The sequence below is a fragment of the Cajanus cajan genome, chromosome 10 (genome assembly GCF_000230855.2).
Source record: "Cajanus cajan strain Asha chromosome 10, NIPB_CcT2T_4, whole genome shotgun sequence".
In the NCBI taxonomy this organism is placed as follows: Eukaryota; Viridiplantae; Streptophyta; class Magnoliopsida; order Fabales; family Fabaceae; genus Cajanus; species Cajanus cajan.
In genome coordinates, this window is record NC_138526.1 from 1,316,691 (window position 1) to 1,335,892 (window position 19,202).

At 44.7% G+C, this 19,202-nt stretch overlaps 1 protein-coding gene across 1 annotated transcript; it reads right to left on the reverse strand.

Annotated features, from left to right (window-relative positions):
• Positions 1 to 473: 473 nt before the first annotated feature.
• On the reverse strand, positions 474 to 4,871 carry LOC109813037 (receptor-like protein kinase BRI1-like 3). The gene has a single exon (XM_020377143.3). The coding sequence runs from the start codon at positions 4,554 to 4,556 to the stop codon at positions 921 to 923; it is 3,636 nt and encodes a 1,211-aa protein (XP_020232732.1). The 5' UTR covers positions 4,557 to 4,871; the 3' UTR covers positions 474 to 920.
• Positions 4,872 to 19,202: the final 14,331 nt, after the last annotated feature.

Sequence of the window (19,202 nt, forward strand, 5' to 3'; positions counted from 1 at the left end):
AAGTATAACAGTCTCTACGTGTTGAAAATATCAAACGAAAACAAAAAGCTCAAACTGAGTCCAGAAATAGACATCTATTTCATAACAAGTCATTTGACACACTCGATATTGAATTGGAAAATCGGAAGCAGCAGACTTGGAATAAATAAAAGGTACAGGTGTAAGGAAGAAAAAAAAAAGAAGAAAGAAACATTGCTGCATGAATGGATAGAAGAGGGCAACACAAGCAATGAACTTTCTGCGTAGAGTCTTTGACCGTGCTCATGTCCCTAGGCTGTGCCTTTCTGCTAAGGTTACCATGACTTCTATTGAAATGTAAGTAGTTACTAAGAAATCTGAAAAGAGAAAATGCGTTTGTTGATTGGCATCCAAACTTCAACATCTATTTTAACTTGCAGAACATTGATCATAAAATGCAATTATGCATCCACATGAGAAAAGAATAATGCCCAAATTAAACGTAGAACCAAAAATGATAAAACTATTGTAGATTTCATTTATATTTACACCAGACTCTAGGTTTCTACAAACAATAAAAATTGGCAGTTGCAATACGAACCAAAACACAAAATGAGCAAAACTGTGGTAGTATCAGAACCCAACGGAAATGACAAACCAAATAATGAAGTCAACAGCAAATGTGGGGTTGTAATTGAGTGACAGAAGTTCTTAGGAAGAGATATATGAATCTACCAATTTTTAGTGACTGAACACTAGATCTGCAGGAAAAAAACATAGAACTCTGTCTGTAACCTCAAGACTCAACCTTCCATTCAGTTCATGATTGCCTTTGATCTCTTGGTCTCATTCAGTGTATTATATACAGCAAAAAAACAGGAGAAAAAACCCTTCTCCAATTTCAGATAGGATAGATCAGTGTCACCAGATGTTACAACACTCCAAATGTAAAGATCTTCTTCCTATGCTTCATCAATAACAGTGTCTCTCAGAGAGAAGCTATCAAGCATATCATTATCTGCATCACCCTGAAGCTCTTTAAACATGGCCATCACTTGTATCATGGTCGGCCGCCGGTAGGGTCTCTCATCTAGACATTCGAAAGCAATTCTCAAGTATTGCAATAGTTCACTTTCTCCAGAAGTTTGCATAATCAAGTCAGGATCCAGTATTTCATTAATTCTTTTCTCTTTATAAAGCTTCTTAGACCATCCAACAAGATTGTTGTCATCACCAAACTCGGAAGAGTCAATCGGTCTCTTCCCTGATAGAAGCTCTAGCAGTATAACACCATAGCTGTAAACATCCCCTTTTGCTGTACATCTAAAACTTTGGTAGTACTCAGGAGGTACATAACCTGGTGTTCCGGCAAGTGTGCTGACCGTGAGATGAGTGTCAAGGGCATTAACCAATCTTGCCATGCCAAAATCAGAAACTCTGGCCTCAAAATTTTCATCAAGAAGAATGTTGCTGGACTTCATGTCACGGTGAATAATGTGAGGAATGCAACTATGGTGAAGAAATGCAAGACCTCTAGCTGACCCTATGGCAATCTTCTTCCTTGCAGTCCAATCAAGCTTTGAGCCCCCTCCTCTGGCCCTGTCATGTAGAACAGCCTCAAGACTTCCCCATCTCATGAACTCATACACAAGAAGCCTCTCCTCTCCAACTTTACAGTAGCCCAGCAGCTGAACCAGGTTCCTATGTTTAATCTTCCCAATAGTTTCCATCTCAGCCATGAACTCCCTATCTCCCTGACCCGTCACATGAATGAGCTTCTTGATAGCAACAACACAACCATCCTTCAGCTTAGCTTTGTACACTTCACCAAACCCCCCAGAACCTATCAAGCTCTCAGCGCTGAAGCCGTTAGTAGCCTCGAGAAGATGTGCAAAGGTCAACTTCCTCAGAGGCTTCTCAAAGGTGGCAACATTGATGCTCAGAGGCTCAGGAAAGCTGGAAATCTTCCAACTGCTGCTCCCAGAAGTCGGAAGACTCTCTATATACTTCTCCCTCTTCTCCTCCTTTTGCTGAACCTTCCTCACACGGTACAAAGCCAGCACAATCCCAAGCGCAAACAAGAGAAAGCAAAGCAGTCCAATGACAACCCCAGCTGCAACAGGCTGTTTCTTCTTCCAAACCCCAGCACCGACCGAGCGACTCGAACTGCCACAGGCTGGCAATGGCACGCCGCAAAGGCCAGAATTGTTCTCATATCTGGCGGCAGGGAAAGTAGTTAACTGACCTCCAGAGGGAATCACCCCAGTAAGGTTGTTGTTAGACACATCAAGGTCGCTGAGAAAAGAAAGACTCTCCAATGACCCAGGGATGAAGCCATGAAGGCTATTGTGAGACAGATCAAGCACTCCTATTGCTTTCAAACCACCAAAACTCTCAGGAATGCTCCCGGTTAACCTATTGTGCCCCAAATTCAACACCTGCAAATAGGCCATCCCACCCAAATTCTGAGGAATGGTCCCAGACAACATGTTGTAGGAAAGGTCAAGGTAGATCATGCTGCCATTGGAGGCAAAGGTGTAGACGGTCCAACCGGAGTAAATCCGCGTCGACGGGCACGAATGCACCATGGGAAAACCTTCAAGCCTCTCCGTCCTAATATCCTCAAACTCAACCAACCCACCAGCACCCCTGCAACTAGTACCACCCTCGTTCCTCACAAACGCAAACTGCTTCCCCGAAACCCTCCCCGGGATAACTAACCCCGCTTGTTCAGCAACCTGTAACGGGATACTCCCGGTTAGGTTATTACTATTCAAATCCAACCATATCAACCTCCTGCACTCGCCTATCTCCGGTGGAATCCTCCCACTCAGCGAGTTATTCCCCAGCTGGAGAATCGCCAGCGCGTTCAGATTCCCAATCCCAGCCGGTATCTCCCCGGTCATCCGGTTGCTCGCCAACGAAACCCAAATCATGTTGCTGCAATTCGCAATCGACTTAGGAATGGACCCGGAAATTAAATTATTGTTCAGAATCAACGTCTCCAAGTTCCCTCCCTTGACACAAATTCCCTCGGGAATTTCCCCACTGATGTTGTTCGCCCACATAATCAAATCGGAAAGCTTAGGCAAAGCCCAAATCTCCCACGGTATCGAACCGTTCAAGCTGTTAAAGCTCAAATCGATGCTACTCAAGTTCTTACAATCCCCGAGCTGTGACGGCACCGTCCCCGACAGGTAGTTTCCAGCCAGGATTATCTTCTCCAACTCCGAAGGACAAAACGACGAAGGAACATTGCCGTTTAACCGGTTCGAACTCAGGTCCAGCACCCGAAGCTCTTTCAAGTTCACAAGCGACACCGGAACGGGTCCCGTTATGTTGTTAAACGCCGCGTTGAGATACCTCAGACTCGGAAGCTTGCTCACGACGGAATCGAGGAAGTCTCCAGAGAGATAGTTTTTCGCCAGCTTCAGACTCTGCAGAGAAGAACACTTGGCGAAACTCAAAGGCAACGCGCCGGAGAGCTTGTTATCGGAGAGATCAAGCTCGACGAGAGTTCCGCAGAGGCTTCCAAGCTCGCTCGGTATCTCGCCGGAGAATTCGTTGTGTTGGAGAAACAGAGACTTCAAACTCTTCAAATTCGTAAGAACTTCCGCCGGAATCTCCATGGCGAACTCGTTGCGAGAAAGATCCAGAGCCTCGAGATTGTTGCAGTTACTCAACCCGCGCGGGAACTCGTCCCCGGAGAGCGCATTGCGCGCGAAACTCAGCCGTGTGAGGCTCTTGCACGTGACGAAATCCAGCGAGGAGAAATTGTTGGAAGAGAAATCGAGAACCTGAACGGCGTCGTTTACAAGCCGAGGCGGTACCTTCCCGGAGAGAAGGTTACAAGAGAGGTCCAAAGTAGAGATGTTGGAAACGAGCGTTTCGCTGAGTTGACCCGCGAGTTGGTTGTCGGAGAAGTTAAGCAGAAGGAGAGTGGAGCTTCCGAGAGCGGAAGAGAGAAGGTTAACGTCAGAGACACGGTTTCCGGATAAGTCGAGTTGGGCCAGTGAAAGGCCAGGCCCAGGCCCGCCGGTGATGAGGTTATGAGAGAGGTTAAGGTGAGCGAGGCGGTTACACGGGGTGAGGTTTAAGAAGGGAAACTTGCCAGAGAAGTTGTTATATGAGAGGTCGAGAGTTTGGAGCGCGCAGGAGGGTGAAACGGAGAAGTTGAAAGAGGAGAAGGAGTTGCCACGTAGGATGAGTTCTTGGAGCGAGGGGAGAGAGGTAAGAGTGGGGAGGTGGAGGGTGCCGGAGAGGGCGGCGCCGGTGAGGTCGAGAGCGGTGACGCTGCGGGGCTCGGCGGAGGAGCAGGAGACGCCGCGCCACGCGCACGGGGACGCTGACGCTGACGCTGATGCTGACGGCGCCCAGTCGGAGAGGAAGTTTTTGGGATCGGAGGAAACGTGTAACTGCTTGAAGCGCATCAACAGAAAGGCGTCGGAGGTTGTTGTTGCTGCTGTTGGTACGGTCATGAATAAGGCAATCACAACGAACCCCACTACTATTGGTGCTCCTCTTGGTGACCATGACATCTTCCTCGTAAGGTATGGTTTCTCTCTTTTCATTTTTCGCTTTTTTCGCTCTCGCTTCATGGAAAATAATGATTAGTTTTACCTTGTGCTTATGCTCCCCTGGCATTAATCAATATTTCAAAACTCAAACCAACCAACCACTGTGCGAGCGTGTGCGTGTGAAGCCAAATCCAAAACCAGAAGGAATTTCTATATTTTGTTTTTGTCTTTTCGTTTAATTTTTCGCATAGGACACGAGAGTGTGAGGGGGGCGTGGCTTCCTTTTTTTACCTTTCTTGTCCCGATTTTCAGACTTGTGTGGCTGTACGTGTACCTACCCTCAGCTAATAGCTTTGATTTTGAGTCGCTTTTTCAACGTTTTCTTTAGGGGACTTCTTGGGGAAGCTGAAATTACGTGAGGGGAAGGAATCGTCGCGGGGTATTATATTACACATTTTTTTAAGTGAAAATTTAAAAAAGATTAATGTTGGCCATCCTTTAAAAAAGTGGTCCAAATCGCTTTCCGGTTTCAAAGACGTAATTATCACCCAAACTTTGGGTTTTGAAAATGTACAAACGGGGAACCCGGTGTCAAAATTAGAGGAAAGGGCCACGAGAAATTCAAGAAGCTTATGCAAGCTAGTGCCTAGTGAGTAGTGAGTTGGAAAAATAAAATGGTGAATTTTATACTTTTTTTTCTTGGCAAATGACTAGTGAGTTGAATAGTGCAGGTGATTCGTACTTATAAAATGTTTTTGAGTTTGATTTTCTAGAACATACAGATGTAGATTAGAGATATATTTTTTGTAGAACTAATCATACTGTAGATACACCATTTGTAAAAAGATATTTCTGGAGCAAAAAATTAATAGTACATGCTTTAAAAATATCTTGGTCATTAATGTTAAGTTAAATTATCTAAAATTCATATAAAAGTAATGATGGAAATCATTATGAAACACACATTGTTCATGTGTTGGGGAGTTTGCAATAATTTCTCTAGAAAAAGTAGTTGTAATGGGCATTTATTATTTGTTTATCTATACGTGTGAAGCGAGGACACACATAGAAACCGTATGCCGCAGAGGGCGTGCATTAGAAAGTACAAAAAAACAACATCCTTGTTTATCTGCACAAGGGATTTGGAAAATACCTTTTGGAATTTGACAGTCGACTGCGTGCAGGTACGATGTTCAGGTTGTCTAGTGCCACTGTGCTAAATAAAAACAAATGCTAGATTTGTGGGGATGTTTCATGCAGGACAAAGATACAAAACTCTTGAATATCATGTGCACGTAACATGCACATCAATGGTGGGGTAAGGGAAACAGTAGAATGGCAGACTATCTTTTAGCAACATTTGCTATTTGCGATTCGGATTCAATCATCTGCAACAACGGGTTGATTGGTAAGGAAGAAGACGAAGAAAGAGCACAGACCTTGATTTGCAGGAAAAATGTTGCACAAAGATAAAGTAAAACTTGAATGCATATACAAGTTACCCGATAGGTTAATTAAAAGCTAAAACAGATTATAATAAAAGTGGTGAAGGAAAAAAAGGGTAAAACAGAGAGAGAGAGAAAGGACAGGTTACGGAGAATAAGGGAAAGTGGTGCCCCCACTTCTCAAGATTTTCTTACTTTATTTTCTCATTTATCTAGGTTCAGTCAAACTTAAGATTTGGATTTATCTACCACATGACACAGCGACCTCCTCTTAATCATTATTTAATTTCAAATACATTTCCACTAATAACAATTAATAATTTAGGATCATGATGCTCCAGGATGAATTTTTTACAGATATAATATTTATAAAAAAAACCAAAATAAACTTCCCTCACTTTATTTATAAAAATAAACTTGTTCTTTGTTTTAGGTCAGAATTCAATTTAAGAACCGAATTCTTACCATCATGATCCTGGAAATATGAGATTTGTTTTTTTTAGAATTCGATCTTCAAGGACCCAAATTTCATATTTCGAGCAGGGCTTTCATTTTTTTTATATTTTAAAAATTGAATTTATTTTTTAAACTAACAAATTAAATTTTTTAAAATTTTAAAAATAAATATATCAATGTTGCAATAATAAATAATATTATATTTAGATTTTTTTTAAATGTGTGGTGGTAATTTTTAATATTAATATGATAATTATTATTTAAAGAAAATAAGTTAATTATTAATAGAATTAAATAAGTTAATTATTATTTAAATAGAATAAGTTAATTATTATTTAAATAAAACAACATAATTATTATTCAAATAAAATAAATTAATTATTATTTAAATTGAATAAGTTAAATATTGTTTAAATAAAAAATTTAATTATTTTTTAAATAAAATAAGTTAAATAATATTCAAATTAAATAAGTTAATTATTATTTAAATAAAATAAGTTAATTATTGTACTAACCGTACTTTGCACCCGGGCTCCGAGCCCGGATTAGCAATACAAAACAACCCCGGGTACGCGCTGCGCGACGTCAGCCCGGTATTTGAGCAAATCACACTTGAACCCGAGGATCTCGCCCCAGACCAGATCCGCCCTTCAACTATATCATATCATAACATACCCTATCTCAGGCCCAAGGCCCAAGGCAAACCTAAACCACCCTAAGGTACGTGCATTATATATATGAGACTATTATTCATGCAAACCCTAACTTTGGCATCGAAGTCTCTTTTGCAGGTACCTCCCCCATCTTAGAGCACCAATACATCAAGCAAAGGAGGCTCACCGATCTTACTGGACGGATCACCCCTACGACCAAATTCCGGTAAGAACATTTGGCGCCCATCGTGGGGCCGATCAAGACAACTCTTATCGGCCACCTGCATGGTTTCTACTAGAAGCCACATCAGACGAGCAACAGACGACGCGAGCCACTCAACTAACATGGACAGCGACGCTGCAACCCTGAGGCGGCTGATCGACCAAGTCGAGCAGATGCGACAACAGCATGACGCCGACCTCCAGAACATAATGACCTCGCAGCAATGCGAACCGCTAATGAAGCAGACCTCGCAGCGTTACGCGCCGAGAATGAGCGCATCCGCGCCCAGCTCCCTCGACATCACTCCAATCAACCCCCGCACGACAGTGACGATCATGAGGAGGAGACACATTCAGCCTCCCAATCCCGAGCGACGACTAAGGCATCGACTTCACGACCTGCCACGCACCAGTCTCACGCATCAACGCACAGAACAGGGCAGGGTACCAGCAGGGCCCCCACCCACGCCTCCGAGGGCCAAGAACCCTTCCGCCGTCATCCCTTTGTGGATGGCATCATGGAGACCCTGCTACCCCGCGGTGGAAGCCCCTCCACCTTGACCGCTACGACGGCACCACGGACCCCGACGAGCACATCGACTCGTACACAACTCAGGTAAACCTTTACACTAACAGCGACGCTATATTGTGTAGGGTTTTTCCGACCTCACTCAAGGGACCCGCGCTTCATTGGTACACCCAACTACTAGCCGGATCCATCGACAACTTTGCCACCTTGGTGCGGCGATTCGTGGCACAATACGCCACCAGCCGACCTCACCACACAACCTCGGCCGCCTTGGCCAACCTCAGGCAGAACGATGATGAATCTCTGCGAGCTTTCATGGAGCGCTTCTCCAACATCTCGGTTCGGATCCGGAATCTAAACCTGGAGGTCGCCTTGCACGCCATGCTCATGGCACTAAAACCCGGATCATTCGTCGACAGCCTATGCCGCGACGCTCCCCGCGACATGGATGAGCTGCGTGCCCGCGCCGCCAGCTACATTCAGATGGAAGAGCACTCGGCCTTCTGTGACCAAGTTCGCGGGAAGGGCCCTGCAAAACCGGAACAGGGCCACAAAGATAAGGTAAAAGTCAATAATGACAGCCAATTCAAGAAGCCGGCCAGAGCCAACAAAAGCGGGAGGTATGACTTCTACACTCCCCTAAACGCCCCGAGAGTCCACATCCTAGAAGAAGCCAGTAACAATAACCTACTAGCCCTTCCACCACCCGGCCACACCCCCAACAGCATCGATCAGTCCAAACACTGTCGGTACCACAGGAACTACAGCCACACCACTGACGAGTGTCGCACGCTCTAGGACCGCATCGAAGAATTCATCCAAGCAGGCCACCTCGGCCACTACATCCAGCGACAGCCAGGTTCCCGAGGTGGCTCTGGAGGCCGGGGACGCGGGAGAGGCCGCGGGTCGGGAGCTCGCACATATTTACCCACAGGGTCCCAGCAAAATGCTAACGGCGCGATATAAGCCGAAATAAGTCAGGAAACAGAATCGGCTCCCTTACGAGGAGTAATCAACACGATTGCAGGTGGTTTTGCGGGAGGGGGCACCAACAGCTCAGCCCGAAGAAGACACCTGCAGAGCATCAACTGCGTCCACTCTACCACCTCGGCCCCACACCAAAGCTCACCGCCGATCTCCTTCTTCAACGAAGACTACGCCGGCGTCAACCCTAACCAGGATGACCCCATGGTCATCATTGTGGAGATAGCCAACTGGAAAGTGCAGAAAACACTCATCGACCAAGGAAGCTCGGCTGACGTCCTGTACTGGCCAACGTTCCTCAAACTAGACGTCCCTCACTCTCTCATCCAACCTCACACGGAGCCCCTCGTCGGCTTCGCAGGAGAGCGAGTTCACACCCAGGGATACGTAGACTTGCTGACAACTTTCGGAACGCCACCGGATACAAGGCGGGTCATGGTCTGGTACCTCCTCGTGGAAGCCAACACTTCCTACAACATCATCATCGGGAGGCCAACCTTGAACCAACTCAGAGCGGTAGTGTCAACCCCACACCTCACCATGAAGTTCCCGAGCAAGGACGGTAAAGTCATCTTCGTGAAAGCTAATCAGAAAACAGCTCGGCAATGCTATGCCGAGAGCCTGAAGACTTCCTCGTCGAGCAAGCAAAGCAAGGGGAATCCCCCCGCCATAGCTCCTTAAGTTTTTAAGTTTCTCTTCTTCTTCCAGTGTGAACAAAGCTGTGCACTCTTTTCCCGCCTCAGCCTTTGACTGAGAGGGTTTTTAACGAGGCACACAAGCACCATAAATAAAACTACTCCCTTCGCTCATCTCATATTTTCATTTTCCTGATTATCTAAAGGACGAAAAGAAACTCTAACTGTGCAAACGCTGAAATCCGAGGTCGAGTACGAACCTCGATGCTTCTGTCTAAGGTCGAGTTCGAACCCTAATTAAATAATCTATCTCAAAACCTGAGGTCGAGCACGAACCTTGAGTCTCTCGTTAAAGGTCGAGTTCGAACCTTAGCTAAATAGCATATCCCAAATTTGAGGTTGAGTCCGAACCTCGACATTTCCGAGGTTGAGTACGAACCTCGATGCTTCCATTACAGGTCGAGTCCGAACCGTAATCAAATAGCAAATCCGAGGTCGAGTACGAACCTCGATGCTTCCGCCTAAGGTCGAGCACGAACCTTGAGTCTCTCGTTAAAGGTCGAGTTCGAACCTCGACATTTCCGAGGTCGAGTACGAGCCTCGACGCTTCCGTTAAAGGTCGAGTCCGAACCGTAATCAAATAGAAAATCCGAGGTCGAGTACGAACCTCGATGCTTCTGTCTAAGGTCAAAGTTCGAACCCTAATTAAACAATCTATATCAAACCTGAGGTCGAGCACGAACCTTGAGTCTCTCGTTAAAGGTCGAGTTCGAACCTTAGCTAAATAGCAGATCCCAAATTTGAGGTCGAATCCGAACCTCGACATTTCCGAGGTCGAGTAACGAACCCCGGTGCTTTCTTTAACGGTCGATTCAGGACCTTAATCAAATCACTTCACTCGAATTCTGAATACGAACCTCGATGCTCTTGTCAAGGGCCAAGTTCGAACCTTAATAACTTATTCGGCGGTCGAGTCCGAACCACATATCCGAGGTCGAGTTCGAACCTCGATGAAACACGCACCACCCTAAATCTAAGGCCGAGTACGAACCTCGACACTATCGTTAAAAGTCGAGTACGAGCCGTATACCTGAGGTCGAGTTCGAATCGTGACGAAACATACATGACCCTAAACTTAAGGGCGGATACGGACAACCTATCCAATTCACCACACTCCGGTTTGAGGTCGGCTCAGAACCTCGGCACCAATAAATCAAGGTCATCGAACCTTCACAGAAACGTTCACCCAAACAGAAGTCCGGGGTCGAACCCAAACCTTAATCAAATCGGTAAAATCCGAACCACAATAAAATCAATCAGTTGCTCAAAATCGAAGTGTAAGGGCGAATATGAGCCCCGACACTCCCGATAAAGGTCGAGGTTAAAGGTCGAGTCCAAATCGCTAACCTGAGGATGACTTTGAACCCTGGCAAAGCACACCCCACTCTCAATACCGGGGCCGAATTCAAACCCCAGGACGACCAACTTAAGGTCGAATTCGGACCTTGACTCCAGTCTAGGGTCATTTATGAACTTTCACAACAAATTACTTAGTCGAAATTCGAGGTCGAATACAAATCTTAACACATTCATTTACGGCCGGGTTCGAACTCCCACGAAAAGTCCTACTAAACAAAAACTAAGGCTGACCTCGAATCTCGAACTTCACCAACTCAAGGTAGAAGTATCACCATATACAAAAGCATATAGCATACACCAAACATGTGCCTCAAACAGCGCGAACAGCCAAAATTGAACGCAAATACGGACAAGATAGAACAAAATATATATATACAAACAAAGTTTTCAAAATTCAGTACATCAATTCAAGCCAAAGAAAAATAAATCCAGTTATTACAAAGGCGGCCTAGGCTGAAGCATCCCCGCCAGAATTGTCGTCGGCATCGTCCTCCTTGACTAGCCTCCCAAAGCGGACGACTTTCTCCACATGCATGGAAGAAAAGTCGAATCTGGGAGCAAGAAGCCGAGCCTGACGAGCATCCTTTTGAAAGCCCCTCTTGTGCTCAACCACAACGGAGCGTTCGACCTCCACGAGCCTCTTGTCCGTGGCCGCCCTCCCCGCCACCAGCTCCGCGAGCTCTGCCTTCAAGGTGGCAATTTCATCCTCACGGCCACCAAGAATGACCTCGTTACGGAGGCGCTCCTCAACCGCCGCCAACTCGCCCTTAAGAGATGTCACAATGTCCTCCAGAGCCCGTACTTGGCCACGACTAGAGGTCACCTCATCCTCCAAGGAGCGAGCGCGGCCTCGAGAGAAGGCGACGAGTTCCTACAGCTCCCCCACCTGAGAGGCATAAGCCTCATTGGATCGCAACGCAATCTCAAGAGACTTCTGCACCCGGGCAAGGTCGCCACGCGCCGAACGGAGCTCAGCCTTGTGCCGCTTCGCCTCACCAAGGGCTGCGCTAAGAGCTTTATTCTCTTCCCTCAGGATCTTGTTTGCCTCCTTCCAAGGTTGGAGTCGGCCCCTCAACTTGGTCAGGTCCTCTTGCTGCTTAGTCAAATCCTCCCGCTGTTGGCCCCACTTAGGCTTCCAGTGGCTCACTATGCCCATCACTCTCTGCAGCATGACCTGGGCAGCATCAAGGTTGTCCTCGGGACCGACCCTGTCTATCAATCCCCGGTCCTCGGAGCTCAGCGAACCCTGAGGGAAGAACCCCTCCGCAGTCACCCCCGCGCTCCACAGTGAATCCATGTCGGCGGAGGCGCTCACGTGATCCAGCTGCACCTTATCTATACCCTTCCCAAAGCGATGGGATAGGTATTGAGTCCGGGCAGGCCTCTGCGACGAGCCCGCCTGCGGCGTCGAATTCGTGGCAGAGGACGGTACTCCCCGCTCAGCACCCAAAAAGTCCACTTTAGGGACCCCCGGCCCCGCCTGCAAAAAACCAGTCCCACGTCAAAAACAAACAATGTGATGTACGAGAAACCACGGAAACAAGAAGACAAAACACCACCCACCTCAGCAGCCTGGGGGACCAGCTCAGCGGCCTGCACCTCAGGGTCAACGGCATTTCCCGCCTGCACCTCAGGTTCAGCGGTATTTCCTGCCTGCAAAAAATCACCCAGATCGGACAGTCGGACAACATAACAAAAGGCAAAGAGAAAGTCCGAGAAAGACGATACTCACCACCTTGGCAACTCGGGCAGCCTGCCCGGCAGTCCGGACCTCCACCTCGGCGGCCTGCCCAGTAGGCTCAGCAATCTGAGCCACCTCCTCAGAAGCCACCTGGAGTGGTGGACTCTCAGTGAGATCCACCGCATCAGCATCAGTAGCCTTGGAGGTCACCTCCTCGGCACCTGGAGGGACTAAGGTTCCCTCGGCCTCTTTCCCCCCCCTCTTTCTCTTTCGACTAGCCTTCAGGGGGGCAACATCCTCCTCCGGAGGCTCAGGAACCTCGAGCTCGGTAATGTTGTAGCGGTGCTTAAGCTCGCGCCACAAGTTTTTCCCCATAATGCCTGCAAACAAAAATGGAAACACATCAACAAAAGGAAATTATACGAACCCTAGCAAACCACCAAAACACAAAATACTCACTCTCTAAGCCCCTCTCCCTGTAGGGCGAATTCGCAAGCGACAGAACGAGCTTGCAATCCAACGGGCGAGGGAGCCCGACAAGGTTTTCGATGGCGGCTTCCCCTAAAGCCGTCACCTCCAGGTTACCCAGACCATGAAACCTAGACGGTTTGGGACACCAGTAAAAAGGAAACTTTGGCAAGCCGCCAAAGTGGAACACCTCGTCCTCCAGGGGGTCAATACCCACAAGGACAACCCGGACGAACTCCTGTTTAAAGTTTTTATATGATTGGGAGTAGAGAGTAAACAAACCCCCATCCCTACTCCCATTCAAAGACAAAGTGCCATAAGGCGGAGCGCCTAGCTTCAGTTGATAAAAATGAAGAAAGACGCGAAGAGACACCTCTATCCCCAGTACTGTACACAGGACTTGAAAAGCCCTCAAAAAACCCCAACTATTGGGGTGCAACTGGCAAGGAGCCGAGTTGATGAAGTTCAAAAAATCGCACTCAAATTGGGTAAAAGGAAGGCAGACACCTAAATCCCTAAAAAAGCTCAGGTACACATAGAAATGGGGAGGGTCAGTAGACTTCCCCATGTACACACCCTCATCAGCCTGACAAGGCTCAAGCCGAATCATATGGGAGATAGAAGGGTCGCAAACCCTACACGACTTGGAGATCCTATTAACATCAAGAAAGGTCTGAAAGACGCTTTGGACCCCCGCCATCTCACACTTGACCCAGTCACAACCAGGAATACCTGGCTCCGGGCCCCGGGGCAGATCCCTCCTTTCGGCGGTAGCCTTCTCGACAGCCACCGCCTTACCACTCGCCTTACCCCGAGAAGGCACAGAAGAACCAACACTACTCCCCTCAGCCATGAAAAAGAAAAGAAAGACTCGAAGAAAAATCAGGAAAAAGAGAAGAGAAGACAGTAAAAAGGAAGTACCTGGTACTCCTCTTCAGAAAATAACCCTAACAACGAAGGGGTTACCGGAAACGGTAACTGAAATGGAGAAGACGGAGACGGGAGACAAGCAGAAAAGCAAGAGCAACGGCGTGCACAAGAAGCCACAAGAATGGAAAAGAGCAAAGTGAAAAAGGCCAAGGGGCGCGAGTGAGAGAAAAGAAAAAACTCTCCCCTAGAATTTCAAAACGGTCACGACATGTGTCACCCAAGGGACGCGCCTGACCACACATTAAATGAAACCCATTATGACAGAGGAACCCATCATTGCATAACCGTCATGACCACTAACGCGCCGACCTCGCGTTTTGAAATACGAAATGACTTTTGCACGAGTGGCATCTTAACAGGCGGACATACGCGAAGGGTCACTTCCCCCTGGCGAGCTCGGTCTTAACTCCTCGACCTACGGTCTTTGGAGCTCGGGGGGCTAGTGTACTAACCGTACTTCGCACCCGAGCTCCGAGCCCGGATTAGCAATACAAAAGAACCTCGGGCACGCGCTGCGCGACGTCAGCCCGGTATCTGAGCAAATCACACTTGAACCCGAGGATCTCGCCCCAGACCAGATCCTCCCTTCAACTATATCATATCATAACATACCCTATCTCAGGCCCAAGGCCCAAGGCAAACCTAAACCACCCTAAGGTACGTGCATTATATATATGAGACTATTATTCATGCAAACCCTAACTTTGGCATCGGAGTCTCTTTTGCATGTACCTCCCCCATCTTGGAGCACCAATACATCAAGCAAAGGAGGCTCACCGATCTTACTAGACGGATCACCCCTACGACCAAATTCCGGTAAGAACAATTATTATTTAAATAAAATTAATTATTATTTAAATAAAATAACTTAATTATTATTTAAATAAAATAATTTAATTATTATTTAAATAAAATAATTTAATTATTATTTAAATAAAATAACTTAATGATTATTTAAATAATATAAGTTAATTATTATTTAAATAAAATAACTTAAATATTACATTGATGAAGATAGAGTACATAAAAAATAAAAGTTCATAACAATATTAAATTAAGACAGAGTGAATTACATAAGGTTAATGGTGCCCAGTTCCACAATGAGGGCAACGTCTGTTAAGTCTTGGGTTATGTCGTGGTGGTTGTCGCTCTGTAGCATTTGGATCATCACGAAAGACTAGTTGTTGTAATGCAGTTGAAGAACTACCAGGTTCATTATCAAAATCCAGTTGGTAAAGAGATTGCATGTATGACTGTGCTAAAGATAAAGTTGTAAAATATACTCCAAATAAGTTTGTAAAGAAATCCTTTAAAGTTATTGCAAACGAATGTCTTCTATCAATTATGTTTACTTGTGGCATCATATTGTGTGGAGGATTTGATACATGTTGGTGAGTCTCTTCATACGACGGCATGGGAGTCGCACCAGTTCCAAATGTGGTGGTAGTGTTTCACTATTGGTGGGTCCTTGGATCTCGTAGTAGTCATGACACATATAGAAAATAGATGGAATTGGCCAAGTACCATTCCATGTATTCTCATGTGTGAAACAATGGGCCTTGCATTGGATGACCCATTAATGTGTGCTCATGTCTATTGTTTCATATGTTCATCCATTGAGCATGTCTTATAACCCAATTTTCATCTTGTCTTCCCCTCATGTCAATTTTGTGTAAGTCATCAAAATTGTTGGGTGGAGAAGGGACATCTTAGAAGAGACCAAATTGTAATTTCACTCTATCTGATTGGTGTCATTCAACAAATGCAAAACAAATGATGGGGATACATGAAGTTCACAATTGGGCATCTCTATATGCTTGCATGGGTATTGATTTTTGCAAGCCTTGATATGGAGCCCATAAAAACTACAAATAAATTAAACTTTGTTACTTAAGATAATATGTAAAACAAAAGAAAATAAGAAACATGAAAACTTTGTTATGAAGATTTACCTGATTAGTCTGAATGTGATCAAACATGGATATGTACCCCACAACATCATTGTGAGGTACATTTCAAAAGTTGAGTACTCTACCCCCGCTCCATTTGTAGACCAAAGGGTATGTTGGTGGTACTCTGAAAATTGGTGCAATATATGGCATGTGATGCCATGTCCAAAACTGTAACAATGATGCACAACCACCCATTGTTTTGCTCGTAACATTTGCGGTTCTACAATTTCCTTATATAACATTGCTAAACAAGTAAACCCCCAACTATATCGTCTTGTTCTTCTAAGATTAGATAATAACGATAAATACATAAGATGTACCTCGTTGCCTATTTTGTCAGGAATCAAAACACCTCCAATTAAACCTAATATATATGTCCTAGGCGTGAAGTTCTTCTTGTGATGGTTTTTCTGGTAATTCCAACATATTTTCTCTCAGTCACTTTAGCTTAATCAAAGAGCCAATTAGTGACTCTCCTTTGATTGGCACGATGCTGAGATATGTGGAACACATTTCTTTCCAATCATACATTGCTGGGCCAATGACTGGTAATCCATCGACTCTTTGCCTGAGTGGAAGTGAAACATCCTTTAGGGTTATGTGCACTCCCCTGTTGGAAAATGGAAGGTGTGAGTCTCAGGTATCCACCTTTCCACCAAAGTTGTTATCAATGTGTGATCCACCTTAAGATGCCTGAGGTTTGCAACCCCAGAAAAACCAACTTCCTCTAGTATAGGAACAATTAGAGGGTGGGGTTCTGGCATTGAATGACGGTAAGAGGAAATAATATTTTCAGTCTCCTATAAGGATTCACAAATTAGGCACATTATGTGTAGATGTTGATAGAAATTTTAAGTAAATAATGACATTGTGTAAAATGAAGCCAGACCTATATTTGTTTTGCTTCCACAACAACATTTTTGGTATGTGATAAGTTTAAAATGAAGTAAAGAAGGATGAAACTAAGAATGCAACTTTGTAAGACAGTGAACATGATTATTTATAGTAGGTGAAGGTGTGAATGAGAAGTGATCAATGCTTGCTTGGGAGAAGAGAAGGCATGACTAAGAGGTCACATTCAGTCGTAGAGCATGGGCCTCATGCGGAATCAATGCTTGCTTGGGAGAAGATAAGGTGTGACTGATAGGTCACATTCAGTCACAGAGCGTAGGCCCATGATTACAGAGAAGGGAATCAATGCTTGCTCATATTACATGCACGTCAGTAGGCGTGACTGAGAGGTCACCTTCACTCTCAGAACGTGGGCCCCACAATTATAGAGAAGGGAATCTAAGACTTGGATTTCAAATTTGGTTTAATTTCAAACAAACCCTAAACCATTATAAATAGACATAACGTTTTTCCTTTTCTTCACTCAAAAACACTTGCAATCCCATTATATACTTGTTCCTTTTCTTCACTCTCAAAATCTCTTTCAACCTTTCTTATTTTCAAAACATGTCTTCAATATATGTCATTGTTCACTCTGATGGTGCCATTAATACATGTCCTAATGAAGGAGTCACCTTCACCTCACCATCAGCCAAATTGGTTCATGTAAGAAGAGGAGTCACTTTACAAAGGCTAAAGAAAATAATTCACACAAAACTTTGGCGACACGAAAATGAAAGGGTAGCAAACATACATTTTCACTACCCAATTAGACTTGGGCTGGGGGTAAGCAATTACAGATCTGTTGAGTTGAACGATGATGAAGATGTTGAGTAAATCTTCTACATTCATTACACAAATGAACTTTAATCAGGTATTGAACTATATGTTACCTTCGATACTTGTACATCATCATTTTATCGTACCCAGCCACCACAAATTTCACCTTCACCTTACCCTATCCACGAAACTCCAAACCCACATATTCTAACCCATGATATGAATTTCGATTATGACATATTGTCCTACACCCAGCTTTTAACCGGTCCATTCATGGACCTCAATCAACTACCATCCCAACCAATCCAAGAAACCCACAATGAAGAGAATGCAGTTGTAGGTCTCCCAACTGAAGTTTTTGATCCTTTTAGCGAGGACAAAGATGAAATCCTTGCACAAGAGCAAGATCATGACAAAGACACTGATCCACTTGCAAACATTCTAGCATTTGCACCATACTTATCATATACTCCATCTCAACATTTTTTAGACTTCCTGACTCACATACATGAACATGATTTGGAGTTTAGTCATGTTCTAGATTGAGAAACGCCGGTCTATTTGCTTGGAACACTATTTGTGGCCAATGCTTCATGATAAAAGAACAAGTGTAGGAGGCCATCAATAGATATCATATTATCAATCACTACACGTATAAGGTCCAGTTGTCAAGCCAAACTAGGCTTGTAGTAGAATGTGTTGATGACGAGTGTGACTGGCAATGTCGAGCAATATTGCGCACCAGAGAGCAATATTGGGAAATAATGAAGCTGGAAGGACCCCACACATGTGTTTTTCCACTCATTTCACTAGATCATAATAAGTTGGGATCACGAATGATTTCCCAAACGATTCGTGAAATTATCGAATCTAATCCTTCCACACCCATCTCAATCATCATAACCTACATAAAGTCAACAATGGGCTATACTATCATTTACAGAAAGGGATGGTTGGCAAAACAATTGGCAATTGAAAACATTTATGGCAATTGGGAAGAGTTATACCACAAGTTACCTAGTTTGTTGCAAGCAATGCAACTCTATGTACCCGGCTTCATTTGGAAGTTGAATACACAATCTATGTGCCAAGGTGACGTGTTGGACCGGGGAAACATTTTCTTCAAGAGGCTTTTTTGGATGTTCAAGCCATGGATTGATGGTTTTGCTCATTGCAAACCAATTGTTTAAGTGGACAAAACATTTTTGTACGGCAAGTACAAAGGGACATTATTGGTAGTAGTTGCACAAGACAGCTAAAACAACATAATTCCCATTGTCTTTGTTGTGGTTGAAGGAGAAACTAGCAATGCGTTTCTTTTTTTTAAGAAACCTATGCATGGTTCTTTTTTTTAAGAAACCTTTGGAGGTACGTAACACCACAACAGAGGTTGTGCGTCATTTCGGATTATCATGAGGCTATAAGAAATGCATACTCCAGATATGGAAATGGTTGGACAGAAAATAATTTTGTCCATGTTTATTGCATTAGACATATTGCACAAAACTTCATGCAACGATTCAAAAATGTTGTACTTATATTAATTTAATTTATAAACTTTTTTTTTCCAGCATATGGCATGACCGAGGCTATACTCTTTTACTATTACAACATAGTAAGGGATAATAATTCTAAAACAGCACAATGGTTGGACAACATCCCAAGGAAAAATGGACACTGGC